General features: G+C 41.5%; 1 protein-coding gene across 4 annotated transcripts in view; it reads right to left on the reverse strand.

Annotated features, from left to right (window-relative positions):
- NKAIN3 (sodium/potassium transporting ATPase interacting 3) overlaps positions 1-19,219 on the reverse strand; it is a 200,826-nt gene that overhangs the window by 45,944 nt on the left and 135,663 nt on the right. For all 4 annotated transcript variants that reach the window (XM_083518081.1, XM_083518082.1, XM_083518079.1 and 1 more), the window contains one exon: positions 17,285-17,482. In XM_083518081.1, coding sequence (XP_083374207.1) covers positions 17,285-17,482 — 198 coding nt within the window. The remainder of the gene's footprint in view (positions 1-17,284; positions 17,483-19,219) is intronic.

The following is a 19,219-nucleotide window of genomic DNA, read 5'->3' on the forward strand; positions in this document are numbered from 1 at the left end:
AGCAAAGTGCCCAAGCCCTACCTGTAGATATGTACCCATTAATCTATTCAATATATCATCAAATGTTTCTAACTAATAATATATTTTACAGCTTTACTGAGATAATGCAAAAACTATGAGAGAAGCCAAGGGTCAAGTGAAATAAGGAAGTATACCATGTATTAGAAATTACCAAGATCTCAAGGAGAGTAATTCTAAGTGAAAGGGTTATTATTAGTTTGTCACAGAGCAAGGAGGAAGGGAGCTTACCTCTGCAATGCTTAGGCCAAATCCATATATTAGTTCTCATCCAATTAACCCCTCCAAATTAATGGCCAGGCTCCCCAAATAGAGTTGTCTAAAAGTGTGCTTGTAATGCAGTCATGTGGGCGACTGACATATAGGAAGATCATATGACTCAGACAGGCTGGTTAGCTGGCCTACAGAATTATCTTGACTTTGGGTAATGTGAGGGCAGAGGGATGGAAATGGGATATGCAAGGGGGAAGTGAGGAATTCCAACCCTGGTTGCAAAATAAAGCTGTCAGTCAAGTTAGAAAGGAAGATGTCAGTGCAGTAAATCTGTTCCCATTCTGAGGCCCTTTGCTGCCCATTTTCAGGAAAATAAGTTTCCTGACCAAGCATTACAGCACTCTTTCCTTTTAAGGTACGGGGGGACAAACCCAATTCAGTTCACATTTAAAGGTGAACCAACCTAATCTGCACTTTCCGAAACAATATTGCAAAACCTTTCAAAATGTCTACTTCTCCAAAATTTGCAGTGCAGTTCTCCATGAAAGTAATGTGTTTGAAAATGCACATTAGAGTAAAGCACACATAAAAATGTGCATGTTAGAAAATAATGCACAACAATGCATTGAATTTGAGAAAACTGCTTTGCAGAAAGACTACATTATGCAAAACCACATGCAATCATGTACATGTTAAAGAAAAATTCACACAAAAATGCTGATGAATTTTCAGAAGGACTTCTTTAAAAAATGCAAACTGCTGTGGAAAAGTGGAAAACGGAACGGAAGATTAGAAAAACCAGAAACTGAGAGGAACAATTTTCCCCATCCTTATTATTTTCCTCATTTAAAAATAATAATACTTTATCTTTTGTCATCACTGTTCTGCTCTTCTGCCTTTTCCCTTCCATTGTGAAAGCCTCATTTTTACAGCATCTAGTCTGATTTGAAACTGCGCCCACAATTGCTCGCGTCTGCAGGAATGGAAGCCAATGTCTGAGAAGCCAGATCATTATCAATTCCATGCAGAGCACAGAGAAGGAAGGCTCAAGAGAACAAGCTGTCACTGGGCCTACATGAAAATGAAACAAGAACCCTCGTCATTAAAAATGCATGTTAATTCATTACAAGTAATGTTACTTACAAGGTCTAACACTTAGAAAACCTTCTACGATTAGCCAGCTTTTTCCGTAAGAAACAAATACTTGCCAGGTCAGCCTGGAACGGAGAAAGAGAGAAAAAGATCTTTCAGCTAAAAATACCACTCACTGAGGGATAATGATGCCTTGTGCGCTCTGGTTTCCAGTGGGAATCACAACTAATGCTTCAATTGGGCAGGAGTGCATGGGATGAGAACTGGCTCTTTTCTATGCACTGCCCTTGAAATCCTTTTAACAAAGGCTATAATGTTAGTATATCATTAAAGGATGTGTATACTCTTTGTACTGCAAATTTAAATCTCTGCATTGTTTGCAGTTTGAACAGTGGTGGAGGAAGGGGGTGCGGCCCACTCCAGGTGTCATCACTGAGGGCGGCTGACAAAATGAGTTTGTTTGTTTTTTTAAAAAAAGGGCTCATGAAACTTTTTAGGAGTGATGTGGTGGCTTAGGCACCTGCAGGTTCCATGCTGCCTGAAATGGCAGCGTGGGACTTGCATCTGCCTACTGCCTCTCCCTCAGCCGCCCTATAGCTGAGGTGGAGGCGGCGGAGAGGCTCCAAGTGTCAGAGAGGTTTGGCCTGCCCCCATGGGTGGCTTGCCCTGCCCCCGGCTGCTGGACACCATCCCACACCAGGCACCCAAGCAGCTAGCTGCATTTGAAGCTGCCAATAAACAGTTACAGTGGTAGAGGAGGGAAAGACCACAATTTACATGGCACATTTCTAATGAAGTCCCTTGACCATTTGCAGTTCTAAGTGTATGTGCAGATCTTTGAACTGTAGACTTCACATGCAATCAGATGCACTTCAGGCCTTGACATGGGAAAAATATTCCATACAGTACATGTGTAATTATTATATACATTATGCATGTATAACTCCTTGATGTTAGTTTTAGATATTTTTTCTATTAGGCTTGCACATACCACTACTCGGGGATTCTAAGAAATCACAACAACAACAACAACAACAACAACAACAACAACAACAACAACAACAACAACAACAACAACAGTGCAGTTTTGAAAGCTCCAGTCCACCATTTCAATTCAAAACAGCGTCCAACTTTTTCCAAACGTTGACCAAAAAAAATCTGCTCCTTGATCTCCAGAATCATCATGCAAAATTTGGCTACGATGTCTTAAAAGGTATCCAAATGCATAGCAGGCAACCAACTTTTCAAACTATGTAGCAGATATTTAAATACTGACTCCCAAAGTAATTTGAGATTACAGTCCATACTAAGGCACTATCCCCCAACCTGGTGCCCTCTGGCTGCTTTGGAATACAGCTGCTACCAGCCCCAGCCTCCACAGGAAAGTCTGTACTAATATTTGTGTGGAGTTGTTTATGACAGACTTTCGGATTCCTGGCAGTTTTGTCACAGTGCTGGGTCCAGGCTCTTTCTTCCTGTCAGGGGAGGTGGGGGCTGGGGAGAGAAGCCTGTGAAAAAGTTGCATCTGCCTGTTTTAAATTACCAAGGCGTGAGTGTTCTGTGTGCTGCTGATTCTCTAAAAGAGAAGACAGATGATATAAGAAGGGCTCAGCGCATGACCTTCAGCAGTGTTGTTTGCAAGTCTGCCTCTATGCAATTGAATGACAGGCAGGCATATCAAGTGAACTGAACGCTGGTTGAAATTTACCCTTTCCACTCCCTCATGGCTGCCTCCTCCTGCTCTGATCGAGGAAACTTAACAAAATACCTTGCAGGCAGGTCCCTGAGATTAGAAACTGTCATAGGCACATCCTTGCAGAGTGGTTTGTAAGCCTTCCCCAGTCAGAGCAGAAGGCAGGATAAGCAGCAATGGGGGAATGGATAGAATGGGGTAAGACATATTGTGGAATATTCTTCTGCAAGGTGAGTTATGCAGCAGGCTTGGAATCCTTCTTCTGTCTTCCTTTTGGCAACCCACTAAGGACAGGTGTGTACTTTCACACTATTGTTTGAAAGCTCATGCTGCCTTTAGTACTGTGATTATTCCCATCCGTGAGTTATCCATTCAATTTCCTGAAATTCTAATAAACATCCTGAAGGCAGATTAACAGAGTACAAAATCTCCTGACGTGCAAAGAGTATGTTTGCCAAGTATCTGGACAAGTCTATGAGTGCATTGCTCTAATGAGATTACTTGAAACTGGGATCATTTCCCATTCTCATTTGAGACTCAAGGTCTTCCTCAGATGTTAGTCCCCATGGAGTCATTAGAGAAATATGGTTGTACAATTAGATGTTTTAGAAATGTCTATTAAATTGAACAAGGTGGTATGTGCCCGTAAGTCATTCATTAGTGCGGTGTTATAATGGCAAGTTGGCTTGATTGCCAATGTAGAAGCTAAGAAACTCTTCAGCATTTTCTGAATGAAACTGATTTTAATTGCCAAGTACTTTAAATGTCACATTGTTGCAATCTCTTGTTGCAGCTGACAGCATCAAAGGCATTGCCAGGTGTACTGTACTTCCATTTTTCATTATCTCAGGAGTTAGTCATAGTATAAGATTTTTGAATGAGGGTTTTTCAGCTCTTATATGTGGAGCTACATCTCAAATTTCGTAAGTGCAGGGACCACATTCCAATTACAGCTAAAGCGAATGTTAACTGCTGAATTCCTAATAAGCCTACCGTATTTTTTTCCTTGATTTGACTGGATTGGTCTGCCTCCAGAAAGGCATTTCCTAAGGGACCTGTTACAGTAGCATAGATAGAGATGATTTTTCACAAGTTATTGCTACAGCATTACTGCAACGTGAACATACACACAATCATAATATTGTTGCCTTGCCAGGAGTGTGGGTGATGATTTTGTGTCAAGGACCCCCATGACCGGCTTTGCCCAAATGGTTGCAGGACTCTAAACATTACAACAGGGTTGTGGGAGAACTCATAGAAAAGCAGTTGTCACAGTGCTTCTATAATTTTTTTAAGCAACTTTAACATTTAATGTAGCCTGATCTTTCAGAGCTCTGAAGGAATTTATCTTGGGAGCTTACTGCAGAAAAATGTGCACTGAGATGGAAGGGAAGCAATAAGTCATCTAGATCAAACACTTCCCCTAAGACAAGCTATTTTATATCTAAAGCATTTTTGACGGATCTATTGATCCCCCTCCCTTTGTCTTGAAAACCTTCCAGGAAATATTATACAGCTTTCCATCGTAACCAACAGCAATTCTGTATGTGCATATATCATTACCAATAAAGTTCAGTACACTTAAGATGCGCATGCTGCCCTTTGGCAATGTGTAATCTATGAGCAAATTCTTTCAAAAGGGCTGGTTCACACATGTAGAATCATAGCTTGATGACTATAGCATATGTGAATGAGCCATCACAGTGAAGTCTTCTTCTGCAAATAGCAGGATTGTGTCTAATCCAGCCAACTGTATTCCCACTATACTACAAGTCCTATAATATGCACACCCAAATAACTGAAAGATCGTTGAACCACATGCTTCTACAATGTAGCATTCTGTTCAGCCACGCACTAGTGAAAGTCCAAACAAACTTCATATTTCAGATAATTCTGTGATATAAAATGTATTAATGAAAGGTTTCAACTGTTGAAACAGAAGCAGACACTGAGGGAGTTCATGCTGTTTGTTACTGGCAAGAATGCCTATGTCTGCTTTAGTGGGGGAGAAGGAAGGACAGAAGTTGATGGGATAAATCTGTCCTGCACATCTGTCCAACTACCCAACAGCAAACAGGCTAAGTGCTATGAGAATTGGCAAGGAGTTTCCCCTACCCAGCATATCCACCCAGCCAAGAGTGCAATGGTACTTCAAAGGCCTTTGGGATGACCACAGTTTGTTATGTCACAGCTGAGTGTAAGTGACCATCTGTGAGGCACCTTAGTGTTAACCATGGTTAATGCTAACTATGGCTTAGCATGACATGCAGACGAGGCATGGAATGGAAGCTAAAAATACTACCAAACAGTAAAAATGAAGAAAGGTGGTGTAAAATGCACATTGGCTATGCATTACCATAGTAACTGTCAACAATTCAACAACAGCTTTTATCTTTCAAAAAGAAATAAATCAAAATTAGAATGACTCTAAAGTAGGAAGATGCACCTGCTGCCAATTGCTCTCTTCGCACTGGCATAGGACAATCAAGTTAAGGAGCCTGCACAGTCTCTCTGAAAGCACCTCATTAGTTATATCCTTTGGTTCGTGGTGAAAAATGTCAGCAGGTATTGATATTATTTAATTCAGAAATGTCAGGCTTAATTAGAAATGGACAGTGAGAAGCTACTTAGCATAGATTTGAGACCACTGACTTACCCATTGGGCTGAAACTGTAGCCATCTATCAATGCTTTTAACAACATTTTAGAACTCACTGCTGTTCTCTGTGTTTTCTAAAAGCAGCAAAGACATTTAGGACAAAGCAAAGCATAATGGGACCATTAGGCAGATTACTGAGCAAATTACTAGGGTTTTTTCTGCATTCCTTTGAAGCATCCTATCAAGAGCACAGTGGGCCATTATCTTGAAACCTGAGAGCCACAGCTGATGAATGAGACTAGAGAGTTGACAATGTTGAGTACTGGGAAGGATGTTTCAGTTTTTAAAAATATATATATGAATTGCTTTGTAACAGGGAACAGGCTCCTAACATTGATGATATTTTATTCTGTGTCAGAAGCAGAACGACATATATCCAAACTGGGAATGGATTTGCATTTGTCCTGTGGATAAGTGGGGGTCTTTTTTTTAAATTACAATATAGTTATGTATCTAACTCTCACTAACCCTCTTTAGGCATTCAGCCTGAATATGTGAGGGCAAAAGTACGCAGAGGCAAGGAGGCACATGGAGATACCCCAGTCTTCATGTGGGCAGCACAAAGATCTGAAGGTGATCTGTAAGTACCTTAGAACATGCTTGCAAGCCTTCTTGAGACTGGGGATCCTCATGATAAGGCAAGTTTCTGAAGTGCAAGGAGGCCTAGAAGAGTGCTGAAGGCAAAGGGGTTTGCAAGTTCCCTTCTGACCCATGCACTAAATCTGCAAATGTTAGAAGTGGAAGGGTTGCACTCAGAAACATTGTGTGTTTGCAGGAGGGTGACACCCACTATTCTACCCACTCTTTCCTTGCATGCTCAAGCTGAACACTTCAAGAAGGCTACAATTAACATGCCTTGCACACCACTGGTTCAGTGATACTACCTAGTGAAACTCTGATGCTCCAAAATGTACCCTAGAGTTCACGGAAATTCCTACTGCCCATTTTTTTGCTAATGTTTTGGACAGAGGTGCACTTCCATAAAAAAATGAACAGTTCAGTCCCTTAACTGATACAGTTCATTAAAACTATATTGTGGTGGGAATGGACAGTCCCTGCAGAAAAAATAATAATGAAGGTAATGCATAAAAAGAAACAAAAACTGCCTTGAGATTGTGGATAGAACTTGAGTTTATACCAACAGAATGTGTATTAAATATGTATTTCCTAAAGTTCACCTTGTTATCTAGGGTGGTCTTGCCTTTCAGTTGTTAGATAAAAGAAACCAATGTTATTTGCTGTTTGTATAAAGTCCCTTAGCTGAGACAGACCTGCTCATGCTGATGATTTTTCAAACACTGATTTACTTAGCACATGTGCATCTTGCCCTTCCATGGAACACAGGGCAACACACACAGAGGTTGTTATTTGATCCGTAGAAGAATACAGTTGCATGCGGAGACAGTGGATTACCCATGGCTACCTAGCAAGTTTCATGGCTGGGGAGAGATTTCAAACTGAGTTTTCCACATTGAGTTCTAATGGCCGGACCATAGTAGCTTTTCCTTTGAGCAAATTATCTCTGCGCCTCCTTTGTGCTGCTGATGTTAACATCTGATCATTATCAACGTAGGATGCGCACGAGAGGGATTCGCTTAAATGGAAGGAGCATTCAGACCAATGAAGGCTTTTGTTTTGTTTTTACCATTCACATTACGAATCAATTGAAGCAAGAGCTGCTTTAAGCCTCCTGTGTAAAGAAGTCATTTGTTTCTATTCTCCAGATCCCCACTCAGTGTTGCCAAGAATCATCTAATATATGTCTACTAATATATGATTATAACATCATCCCTGCCTCATAGTCAAAGAGTAGCTTAATCCACCTCTGCCTGCTCAAACCCTCCCTATGCTGCCATGTGCACAGGAGACACGCTTGGAAAAAGTGCGCACCTCAGAGTCAAACTAGATGACTTGTTACATGTGTGAATGCATTAATGTGCATTTCTGTTAAATAACAGTGTTGGGGGGGGGGAAAGACTTGGTGCATAAGGAGGGACTGAAGTGTAAGGCTGAAATGCATGCTACCAATCACATATACAGAATTTTATAATTATATGATGGAAGATGAAACTTTGTCAATGTAAAAAATAACACACACACACTCCAAACAGTAGAAAAATTGCTACAAGTGAATCCTGTTGCAGTGGTCTGGCTATCCCCAAAAGCGGGATGGGGAATGCAATTGGTTGTTATGGATTTTTCTTCTTCTAATATTGGAAAAGAAAATGGAGATGAAGTGACCTAATATCTTCATGAATTTAATTTAACACAGGTATGGTTAGAACACTTGGAAGACTCCATTATTCCTGACAGGTGTAAATGTTCCGACTGCATGTGAGATGCAAACCTTCCCAATGTGTTTGATCTTGCTCCCCACACAGCAGTAGTTCAATTACAAGGCAAAGGTATTCTAATCATTAGAAAATTCATCAACTAAGAAAAATGCCTGAAGTGCAGATTTCAGCCAAAGTTTGGAAGAAGAGAAATACGAGAGATGAACGGCAGAAAGAAGCACAAATCCCAATTGATATTCTCTTCCTCAAGAGGCTCTCTTTCCAAGAATGAAAGAAATCCGCACTAAAAAGATTTAGTTTTGCAAGGAGACATGAACCATTTTGCCAGGGAAGTGCTTTGCATATGCTATAGGTACAGGCAATGCTTCATTAAAGTATTACTGTTATGATCAAGCATCGCTCAAAACAAAGCTATAAGAGTGGCTGCACTGCAACAGGAGCTTCAAAGCTGCCTTGCAAATGTAAGGAGAATTTGCTCTTCTGCCTGCTCAGTTTGCATTTTTAATTTTGTTACAGGAAAGAGAGAATCAAAGCACCCAGTCAGTCCTTTGAAAATGTTCAGTTCCCATAAAAGACTCAGCATGTATTTATCATACAAACGTCCTCCTTAATTTTCTTATGCCTCAGTCTACCTTTCAATCCACTTGAAATATTTAACATCTTTCTTACAAGAAGAACTGAATGCCGCAGTCAAAATACATTTTATCTTTTTTTACTAGATGAATGGACCTCAAAGTGTCAGATAACCCTCCCAAAATGTGCTAAGGAACAGGTCACCTACATATGAGGTTGCCAACTTCTGAGTTTTTCTTTTTAACAAAGGTCTTCTTCTTCTTCTTCATCATAAAAGTTGTATACCATACTTCATCTGAAGAGCACCAGTAACACCCCCCAACACATTTAAAAGGACATAGAATGTTAATCAGCCAAATAAATGTTTTCGCCTAAAGATATGTAATGTAGGTGCCAGGGGAGAACATTCTACAAAAAGGCACCTGGTGGGGTCTGGTGGGGACTCTACAGTACAGACAGTCCTGTCCTCCATTACTCCAGAAGGCAAGACTAGATCTAATGGGCTTAAGCTGCAAGAGGGCAGATTTTGGCTGAAAATTATGAGAAATGTCTTGATGGCATGCAAAGTTTGACAATTTTGTCAATTATTTAGAATTGGGGCAGTGCGGAATCCCTTGCTGAAGTTTTCAGAGCAGAGGTTGAGCAGCCATTTGCTTGAACTTTGGATTTCCTGCATCAAGGGGGCTCAACCAGACAGCCTACAAGAACCCTAATAAGAATATGAGAAGGTCTCTACCGGAAAAGGCCAAAGGCATCTCTGGTCAAGCATAGTGGCCAACCAGATGCCAACATGAAACTCACATGCAGAACTCTCTCACTTTTCATCCCCAGAAACTGGCATTCAGATGTATACCACCTCTGATACTGGAGGTAATATAAACTTCATGACCAGCAGCCATCTCTATGATTCTATGACAGATCAGGAGGCAGCGTCAAGTAGTAGACCTCAACGGGAGCACAGGCAAGGGCTGTGCAATACCCAAGAGAAGCTAGAGCAAGGCACATGTTCAGTAACATGAATTTTGAAATGCCAGTCCCAGCTCTACTTTTTCCTATCCTTTCAAGATTAAAATAACACCACTGAATCACTTGAGATTTTGCAGTCAAGAGCAAAGATTTCTTTCAGTAGTGTGGGGTTACTTTCATTCCAGAGGCATTAGCAGAAGAGCTAGGTCACTTCACGATGAAAAGGAAAATGTCCTGTCTGTGCAGACACAAGTGGAGGTGGCTTTTCATCAGTGAATTTCCTTTATCACATATACAGGTACTGGCCTTGCCCCGCCCCCCATTTTCACCTCTACGCTAGATCAGATGTAGTCTTCTGTATTTGACTTGCATGCTTCCTTACATCTTTTCCCCAGTGTACACAGAAAGTAACATCTGAATCAGAAGACCAGTTTTCTCTAGATCATAAACCTGCTTTGTCTTAAATATTTAACACAAAGAACAACAGGTGGTGGTGGTGGGAATGAGGAACTTCTGGCTCAGGAGACAAATGCAGCTCTAGAAGTCTCTTTATCTGGTCTTTCTTAGGACCCTCCCTGGGTCACAACCCCTCCCCAGCCACACGGCTTACTGGTCCTGCTTTGCACCTTCCTTGGGTGTTTTTGATTGGCTGCAATGAGTCCTTTGAACTCTGATAATGCTTTCTGGATGGAGACAGAGGATGTATGCAACTGTGCATAGAAAGAAAAGAAGACTGAGAGGTGATAGGTTAGCCAGCCATCTTCAAATAGCTGAAGGTCTGTCACGTAGAAGATGGTGTGAACTTGTTTTATGCTGCTCCAGAGGATAGGACCCAAACCAATGGATTCAAATTACAAGAAAGGAGATTCTGACTAAATGTTAGGAAGACAGTAAGAGCTGTTCAACCGTGGAATGGTCTCCCTTGGGAGGCACTGGACTTTCTTGCTTGGAGGTTTGCCAGCAGAGATAGGATGGTAATCTGTCAAGCAAGCTTTAGCTGTGATTCCTGCATCGCAGGGCCTGGACCAGATGGCCCCTGGGGTCCCTTCCAAATATCATAGAATCATAGAATTGTAGAGTTGGCAGGGAACTGAAGGGTCATCTAGTTCAACCCCCTGCAATGCAGGAACCTCAACTAAAGCATCCATGACAGATGGCCATCCAACCTCTCCTTCAGCCACCAATGAAGGAGAGTCTACAACCTCCTAAGGGAGACCATTCCAATAGAATTCTAAGATTCTATACCTAGCCTACTGTACAAAAATCTTCCCACTTCTGCCTCTGGTCCTGACCACCACTCTCATGTGACACCTGGAAGGTAGCCCAGAAGAGAATGTGGCCCTTGATGTAAAAAGAGAGAGGAAAAGGTACCCTTCCTCCTTTAAGGCATGAGAAATGATGTAAAGTTCCCCAAGGAAGAGCCTCACTAGCTCAAAACATTTGAATTATTTTTATTAGAAGTGTTTTTCTGAACACCTTTGCTGTCTGTAAAACAGATGAAATGTGTGTTGGGATTGATACACTAGGTGTGCTAGAGCTGCAGTCCAATGCTCACTTGCTCCGCAGTAGGGCATACTCCTGAGTAAATATGCACATGATTGTCAGGACTGTTGCTTTTGTCTGCAACACACACACACACACACACACACACACACACACACACGGGTGGGGAGATTATAACAATGATCACCCTAGAAAACTAGTCCAGCTCAATCTTCATCTCTATTATACTACATTCTTTTTTTAAATGTGGCCTTAGTTGCATGTAATAGAAAGTTCTATTTGGTAGGTAGTAAAGCTGAAGCAAAAATAAACCAATTCTTGCTTGCAAAAGACTTAATAGGGACCTGTAGTGCTAGAGCTTTATTGCTAAAGACTGTGACTTTTAAAACACACACATCAGCAGTTTTCAATCTACACATTCCCAAGCTGCTAATGAATCTTTCAGAAACCCATCGGCTAAATGAAATAGTCATTCCTGTGACTGTCAGTCAAGTCTTTTCACCAGAACTATTATAAATAAAAGGTTTCATTTTAGATGGTCTTTTGTTCTGCTTTTTCATGGCAATCTATTTGTTCAGTTCTGTTTTGCTTTCCTGAGCTCTTCCTAGGCCTGTTATTCGTAGCCAACAAACACAACAGATGTAATTAAACTTAATTAAAAGGGTAACGAGGAACATATTTTGTGTACAAATCCCCAAACACTGAATTGCTGCGTATTGTTTTTAAGAAAGCAGTGGCAACATTAATTACCTATCATGCTCAATTTACAAATTAGAAAGAGGCTACTGATTTTCCTTACCCAATTGGCTATTCTGTTGGGATTCGCAGGATGCTGAGTAAGTCTGCAGGCTTCAACAGGCTGATGCAATACTCTGTGAAGTGCTGGGTCAGAGTGACTCAGCAGGAATAATAATAATAATAATAATAATAATAATAATAATAATAATAATAATAATTTATACCCCACCCATCTGGCTGGGCTTCCCCAGCCACTCTGGGCGGCTTCCAAAAGAATATTAAAATACTATAATACATCAAACATTAAAAGCTTCCCGAAACAGGGCTGCCTTCAGATGTCTTCTAAAAGCCTGGTAGTTGTTGTTCTCTTTGACATCTGGTGGGAGGGTGTTCCACAGGGAAGGCGCCACTACTGAGAAGGCCCTCTGCCTGGTTCCCTGTAACTTGGCTTCTCACAGTGAGGGAACTGCCAGAAGGCCCTCGGTGCTGGACCTCAGTGTCCGGGTAGAACGATGGGGGTGGAGACGCTCCTTCAGATATACTGGACCAAGGCCATTTAGGGCTTTAAAGGTCAGCACCAACACTTTGAATTGTGCTCGGAAACATACTGGGAGCCAATGTAGGTCTTTCAAGACCGGTGTTATGTGGTCTCTGCGGCCGCTCCCAGTCACCAGTCTAGCTGCCACGTTCTGGATTAGTTGTAGTTTCCGGGTCACCTTCAAAGGTAGCCCCACGTAGAGCGCATTGCAGTAATCCAAGCGGGAGATAACCAGAGCATGCACCACTCTGGCGAGGCAGTCCGCAGGCAGATAGGGTCTCAGCCTGCGTACCAGATGGAGCTGGTAAACAGCTGTCCTGGATACAGATTTGACCTGTGCCTCCATGGACAGCTGTGAGTCCAAAATGACTCCCAGGCTGCGCACCTGGTCCTTCAGGGGTACAGTTACCTCATTCAGGATCAGCAAATACTCCACACCTGCCCGCCTCCTGTCCCCCAAAAACAGTATTTCTGTCTTGTCAGGATTCAACCTTCAACCTCAATCTGTTAGCCGCCATCCAAACTCCAACCGCCTCCAGGACCTTCACTGCCTTCACTGGTTCTGATTTGAAAGAGAGGTAGAGCTGGGTATCATCCGCATACTGATGAACACCCAGCCCAAATCCCCTGATGATCTCTCCCAGCGGCTTCATGTAGATGTTGAAAAGCATGGGGGAGAGGACAGAACCCTGAGGCACCCCACAAGTGAGGGCCCAGGGGTCTGAACACTCATCCCCCCCACCACATTCTGAACACGGCCCAGGAGGAAGGAGCGGAACCACTGTATAACAGTGCCCCCAGCTCCCAGCCCCTCAAGACGGTCCAGAAGGATGTTATGGTCGATGGTATCAAACGCCGCTGAGAGATCCAGCAGAACTAGGAAACAGCTCTCACCTTTGTCCCTAGCCCGCCGGAGATCATCAACCAGTGCAACCAAGGCAGTTTCAGTCCCATGATGAGGCCTGAATCCCGACTGGAAGGGATCCAAATGGTCCGCTTCTTCCAGGCGTGCCTGGAGTTGTTCAGCAACCACTCGCTCAATCACCTTGCCCAAGAATGGAAGATTTGAGACTGGGCGATAGTTGGCTATCGTGGCCGCATCTAAAGATGGTTTTTTAAGAAGCGGTTTAATAACCGCCTCTTTCAGCGAGTCTGGGAAGGCTCCCTCACGGAGGGAAGCATTCACCACCCCACGAAGCCCATCGCCCAGTCCTTCCCGGCTAGCTTTTATAAGCCAGGATGGGCAAGGATCAAGGAGACAAGTGGTTGGTTTCACTCGTCCAAGCAGCCTGTCCACATCCTCGGGGGTAACAGATTGGAATTGATCCCACACAACTTGACTAGACAGGACTCTAGCACTCTCCCGCCCCGGCCCTGCTCCCAAGGTGGAGTCTACCTCTTCTCGAATCTGAGCGACTTTATCTGCAAAAAACTTTGCAAAGTCATTGCAGGAGATCATGTTGCCCCTACTGGGCCCTGATGGAGCAGGTGGTTCCGCTAAATTGCGAACCACCTGAAAGAGTCTCCTGCTGCTGTTTTCCGCAGATGCAATAGAGGCGGTGAAGAAAGTCTTCTTCGCCGTCGCTATCACCACTTGGTAGGCTCGACATTGAGCTCTAACCCGTGTCCGGTCAGATTCAGAATGGGTTATTCGCCACCGGCGCTCTAGCCGTCTCAACGATTGTTTCATTGCCCTCAGATCCGTGGAAAACCACGGGGCTGTCCGGGCTCCATGCAATCGGAGAGGCCGCTTTGGAGCCAAACAGTCAATAGCCCTGGTTAACTCCACATTCCAGCGGGCCACCAGGGAATCAGCTGAAAGGCCATCAGCATGGGATAAAACATCCCCTACCACTCTCTGGAAACCATTTGGATCCATTAAGTGGCGTGGGCGGACCATCTGAATCACATCTGAATGTGATTGGCTATCACCTGTTTTAAAAGGAAAGCCTGTTCAACAGTAATTGTGGTGTGGTTGTGCTGTGGTGGTGAGTATCCGTTTGCCTTAAGGTGCAGGTACTCTGTATGAACTGCTTTTGTAAATACTTGTATATAGCTCACATTAAAAAGACTGCACTAAAGAATCTGGGACTCTGAGCATTCTGCTAAAAGCGCCGCGAGGAATTCGCGACATATTCCCCCCCTTTTTTCGGTCACCTGCAAAATTGATATGAAGTCCTTTTACTGAAGGTTCTGAGTCATATAGTTCTGACTCATAAATCTCTGTTGGGCCCACAAGTAACAGCATTTGATTAATAATTGACATGCTCCTCATTTTAATGGCTGCTGTGCTAAAGATTGCTAATTAAATGGTTGCTAATTAAATTATTTTCTCCCTTTGATGAAATAGCATTTAAGATCACAAAATGTCATAGCTCATCCTCACATTAAATAATCAATGCCTGGCAGATGCTTTGAAAACAGTTGGGAAGAAATCTTTTTTTTAAACAAATCAAGGAGACTGCACGGTGGTGGTTATGATCTACTGGCTAAAATAGAAACAGATAGCATGGCTACTTAATATAATTTCATTATTTTTAAAGGGCCAAACCATTTATATTTAAACTCCTGATAAACTGAATCTATGCGAAATAAGGAATAGCAAAGTTGCTTTTATTTTAACAAATGAGGATTCTGTATTACCAGGCTTTTACAAACAATTAAGCTGTGAATATCTAAGGTATTGTTATGAAGTTTATAAAGCCTATTTAAAATTATCTTTTTGTAGGGGAGGTTAAGCATTAAACTGGATTTCTTATGGATATTTTAACTTGGATGTTCTTGGTAATATTTAAATCACAAATGACAAGAAGAACAACATAAGATATCCATTTCCCATTTTAAAACAATCATATTAGAACATAATAAGTACCTCCTTTTGTCTGTCTTAATTCCTTGCATGGCTCTGGGTTTTAGCTCTGACCAAAGGTTTAAAACAATTAGTGACGGATCTCTTTAATAACCCCAAATTGACATCTGCTAGTCTAGCAAACATGAAAATATAACCCAAATCATTATTGTTAGTTTTATTCCTGCACTTAATCTTGTAAAAAGCCAAACCATACCCATTCAAAGTTAACAAGCCAGTAAGAGTCAACAGTTGCACACAGTAGATCTCCAGCCATAGATTTCCATGGCTAAATCTGAAAGTCTGCTGATACCATCTAAAGCTGAAAGAGTACAGCAGCTACAGATACACTAGTAGAATAGCTACTTCCTCCAGCTATTGCTTTGCTGCAAGTAGACACTTCACTAGTCCTTAGTTCTAATAAATTCTTTGGTTTCAGTTTGGAAAGCTCTGCAGTAGAGGCTGCTCTAAGGTCCCATGTATAATACATGGCACTGACTTTCCGAGTCATTGGGCAGAATTAGAAAAGAAGAGGTTAACCTAGATAGTTAGCTTTCTAGCAGCACATACACTACAAGGGCAAAGAGACCATTGCCCCAGTATACCACTTTCCTTTCTTAATGGGCAATTACAGGTAACTGACAATGAAAAGATGACTTTTACACTTGTAAATTCAGTTGCTTTGATATTTTGAAGCTTTCCCCAGGAAAATAGGCGCTTTCTGGCTAATTGAAGGACCTTACTGAGTCTTCTTTCCCACTCCTGGTCTTTGTGGTTTCATTTGTGAATTGGTACAATGACTCACACTAATTTAGATAATAAGGCACTATGGAGAGCCATATTATATGGACAAAATGCCTACCCATTCTAAATGGGTTCATTTCTTACAATGCTTTGCTAATTATTGCAGTCATTATTACCGTATCTATTTTTCCCCTTCTCCCAAATGACCTAGCTTTTAAAACTAATAAAAATGGTATCAGGTAAGGAAATACAAAGAAGAACCAAGGACCCACTACAAAAATGATTGCATCAATTGGACTAAATATGGATGAGAAATTCAACTCACAGTATGAACACATTTAGACATGATTACTCTGCGTTTCTGCATATACATTTTACTTGACATAGTTGAAAACTGCTGCTACGCCAAGGGACCAACATGCTCAGTTTACTGAAAAGACATAAAAATTCCAGTCTATGAGGCAAAGCAGGGCCTCTACATACTTCTTCTTAGCTTTGCACAACAACTCAAGGAATCTCTTAATTTTTTTATCAAATCTGATTTTTTTAAAAAATTCCCATGCACCTGCATAGACATCACCAGCTGTACTGAGCTACCCCTTCTTCAGGAGGATTTGCAGCAGGTGGTGAAAAATATTTCTCTTCCATTCCTAGAAGCAGGCTTATTCCTGGGCCAGATGTGCATGTTTCCCAAAGGAAGCCAGCGCCAATGAAATAAATGATTATTTCTGCATTCCAAAGAAATAATTGTGCATACCCTCCCACAAATGGATGAGACCATGTAGTTTGCATAAATGATTAAAAGTGTGTTTCTCTCTTTCTACGAATATGCTTGTGCAGGAGGTGATGCAAATGTTTTCATATGTGAGTCCTTCAATTTTGCCTCTAGGCAAAAGAAGGTTTCCTGACAAACTCAAAACATAAAGCATATGCATAAACAAGCATTAAAGTGTTATAGGAGGCAGGTGCAATCTTTGGCACTGAAAGAGAAATTGAAAATCAAGAGAAGTATCTCTGCTGCTCCCAGCTATTAGCCATATAGACATGGTGGATATGGATGCCAGAAGTATGGAGCTTCTCTATTGATACGCCACCAGCCATCCAATCTGAAACTGTGGTGCGATAAAAATGACCTTAACTTGCATAAACGTTCTTAGATTTTAATTAAAAAATTGGCACAATCTTCTAAATGCATTTCATATCATAATCCAAAATAGGTTTTTTTTTTAAGGGAAAGATTATCCAGCTGGTGACATCTTCTATGTTTTCATATCCTCTTTTTTAATTCGAGTCAAGACAATATCTAGGCTGTTGAGTAGAGTAAACTACTGTGGCAATATGTAAATTGTATAAGGTGGCAACATAAGAATGGAACAATCTGATTTGCTCAGCAAACAGTGACTTACAGAGAGTAATATTTGGATGGCGCTGTGAATGACCTCTAGGTATTGGAAGTCAATGATGCAGCCTGTCACAGAGACATAGGAAAAATCATCTAACATCCCAGGAGCTGAAGGACGCACCACTCTTCGTATGCAGCCTGGTCCATGTTCTCGCCACCAGGATCGGTGCATTGAGATGTTAAAAGTCATGAGATCAGTTTCCTAACAAACAAAGAGAGAAGAAGGGTGAAATCTTTCTGTTACAGTGGACCTCATGCTTTCTGACATATAGACCCAGTGCTGATGTAAAGTTTCCTGATCTCTCACATGAAATTGAGAACATATGCTAAATTTGCATGCTCTCTGACACTTTAACACCATAAAGCACACAGTCTGTACTGATGGTAACCCCAACAATGGTTAATGATGAGAAAATTTCCAAACCCATTATAATTCCTGGTTTTGAACGCTGACTTGAAACATTAACCATGGCTAGCATTAATCTCAGCATAGACCTAATACTGTACTATGGTTAATACAGAAAACTAAAGTGAGAGAACAACAAACATATGAACAGGAAACACTGCATCTGCATAAGCTGTACTCAGGTGTTCAGTAAGGGAACCTTTGGCCCTCCAGATATTGCTGAATGACAACTCCCACCATCCTAGGCCAATGGCAATGTTGACTGGGGCTGATTGGAACTGAAATTCAGCAACCTCTGAAGCAGCACATCTGCTGTAGACTACATAGCTGCCAAATGGCCATCTAAAGTTCTTCTTTTGAATATTTGGCAAGCACTTTTTTGCTTTTGCTTTTAGAAAGTTGCTGAAAACATTTCCTTCTCCTCTGTTGTGGTCTTTTATCCTTTATTTCTTTGCTACTTGTTCCATGCATGCATGCATGCATCCATCTCTCTCTCTCTCTCTCTCTCTCTCTCTCTCTCTCTCTCTCTCTCACACACACACACACACACACACACACACACACACTCTCTTGCATTACTGCTTCCTATTCTCTCCTCTTCCCCTCATGAGCTGGCTAACTGGGTTATTTTTACATTTTGTAGAGTGCCCATTGTGTCATAGGTGTTAAATAAATTATATAAAATGATGATAATGATCTGCTGGAATAAAGCCCATTGAAGAAAATGAACCCTTCAACAGCGAAGTGTTCAGATCAGATGGCCTCATTAGAATGATAGATTGACTCATTAGATTCTCATCACTTAATAGTGCATTGTAGTGCTATTAACAACGGAATATTTCTCCTCCCTTGCACAGTGTCATTAGTATTGAGAAGCTGGATATAAACTACTCTTAACTATTCCCTTTGGTGGCTGACTATTCCCACAATAATGCAGAAACAGCAATGCAGAGCAACAACCACCATAAGACATGTATATGCTGCCATTGCATTGCTGACGATGTAGGGATCACTCTAGTACAGTACTGAAAATGGGAAAATGGAAACATTTAAAATCCAAAACATTCACATCCATAACAAACAATGGCCCCTGGAGTGCATGTGGACTACACCTCACACATGTGTGCTCAATTTGATATACTCCTCCTTCTGGTGGTTCACTCATAGGGTTGGAGGAGAATTTAGTTTGGTCTGCAGTTTTAATTGCAATTCTTGGCTCAGCCCATACCAAAGTGCATAGAAATGTGCAACTGAAAACAATATACATTTAGAAATATGCAGACAGAGAGTTTAAAAAATTGTATTTAAGTCAATATTTAAATAAAAATTTCCATTTTGGATTTTTTAAACATCACAGGTTAATGCAGAAATGAGATGGGACAGACTTATGAAGGAACACATGTAAAATTGGCATTGGCCAGAGATAGAGTGATATATCAATCCCTACTCAATAAACTTTTAAAGTTTGTTAAGACTAATCTGAAAATCATAATATCCTACGATAATGTTCAAAGTATCATGGTAATTAGGTCA

Source organism: Podarcis liolepis, assembly GCF_965112155.1.
Source record: "Podarcis liolepis genome assembly, chromosome: 8".
Classification (NCBI taxonomy): domain Eukaryota; kingdom Metazoa; phylum Chordata; class Lepidosauria; order Squamata; family Lacertidae; genus Podarcis; species Podarcis liolepis.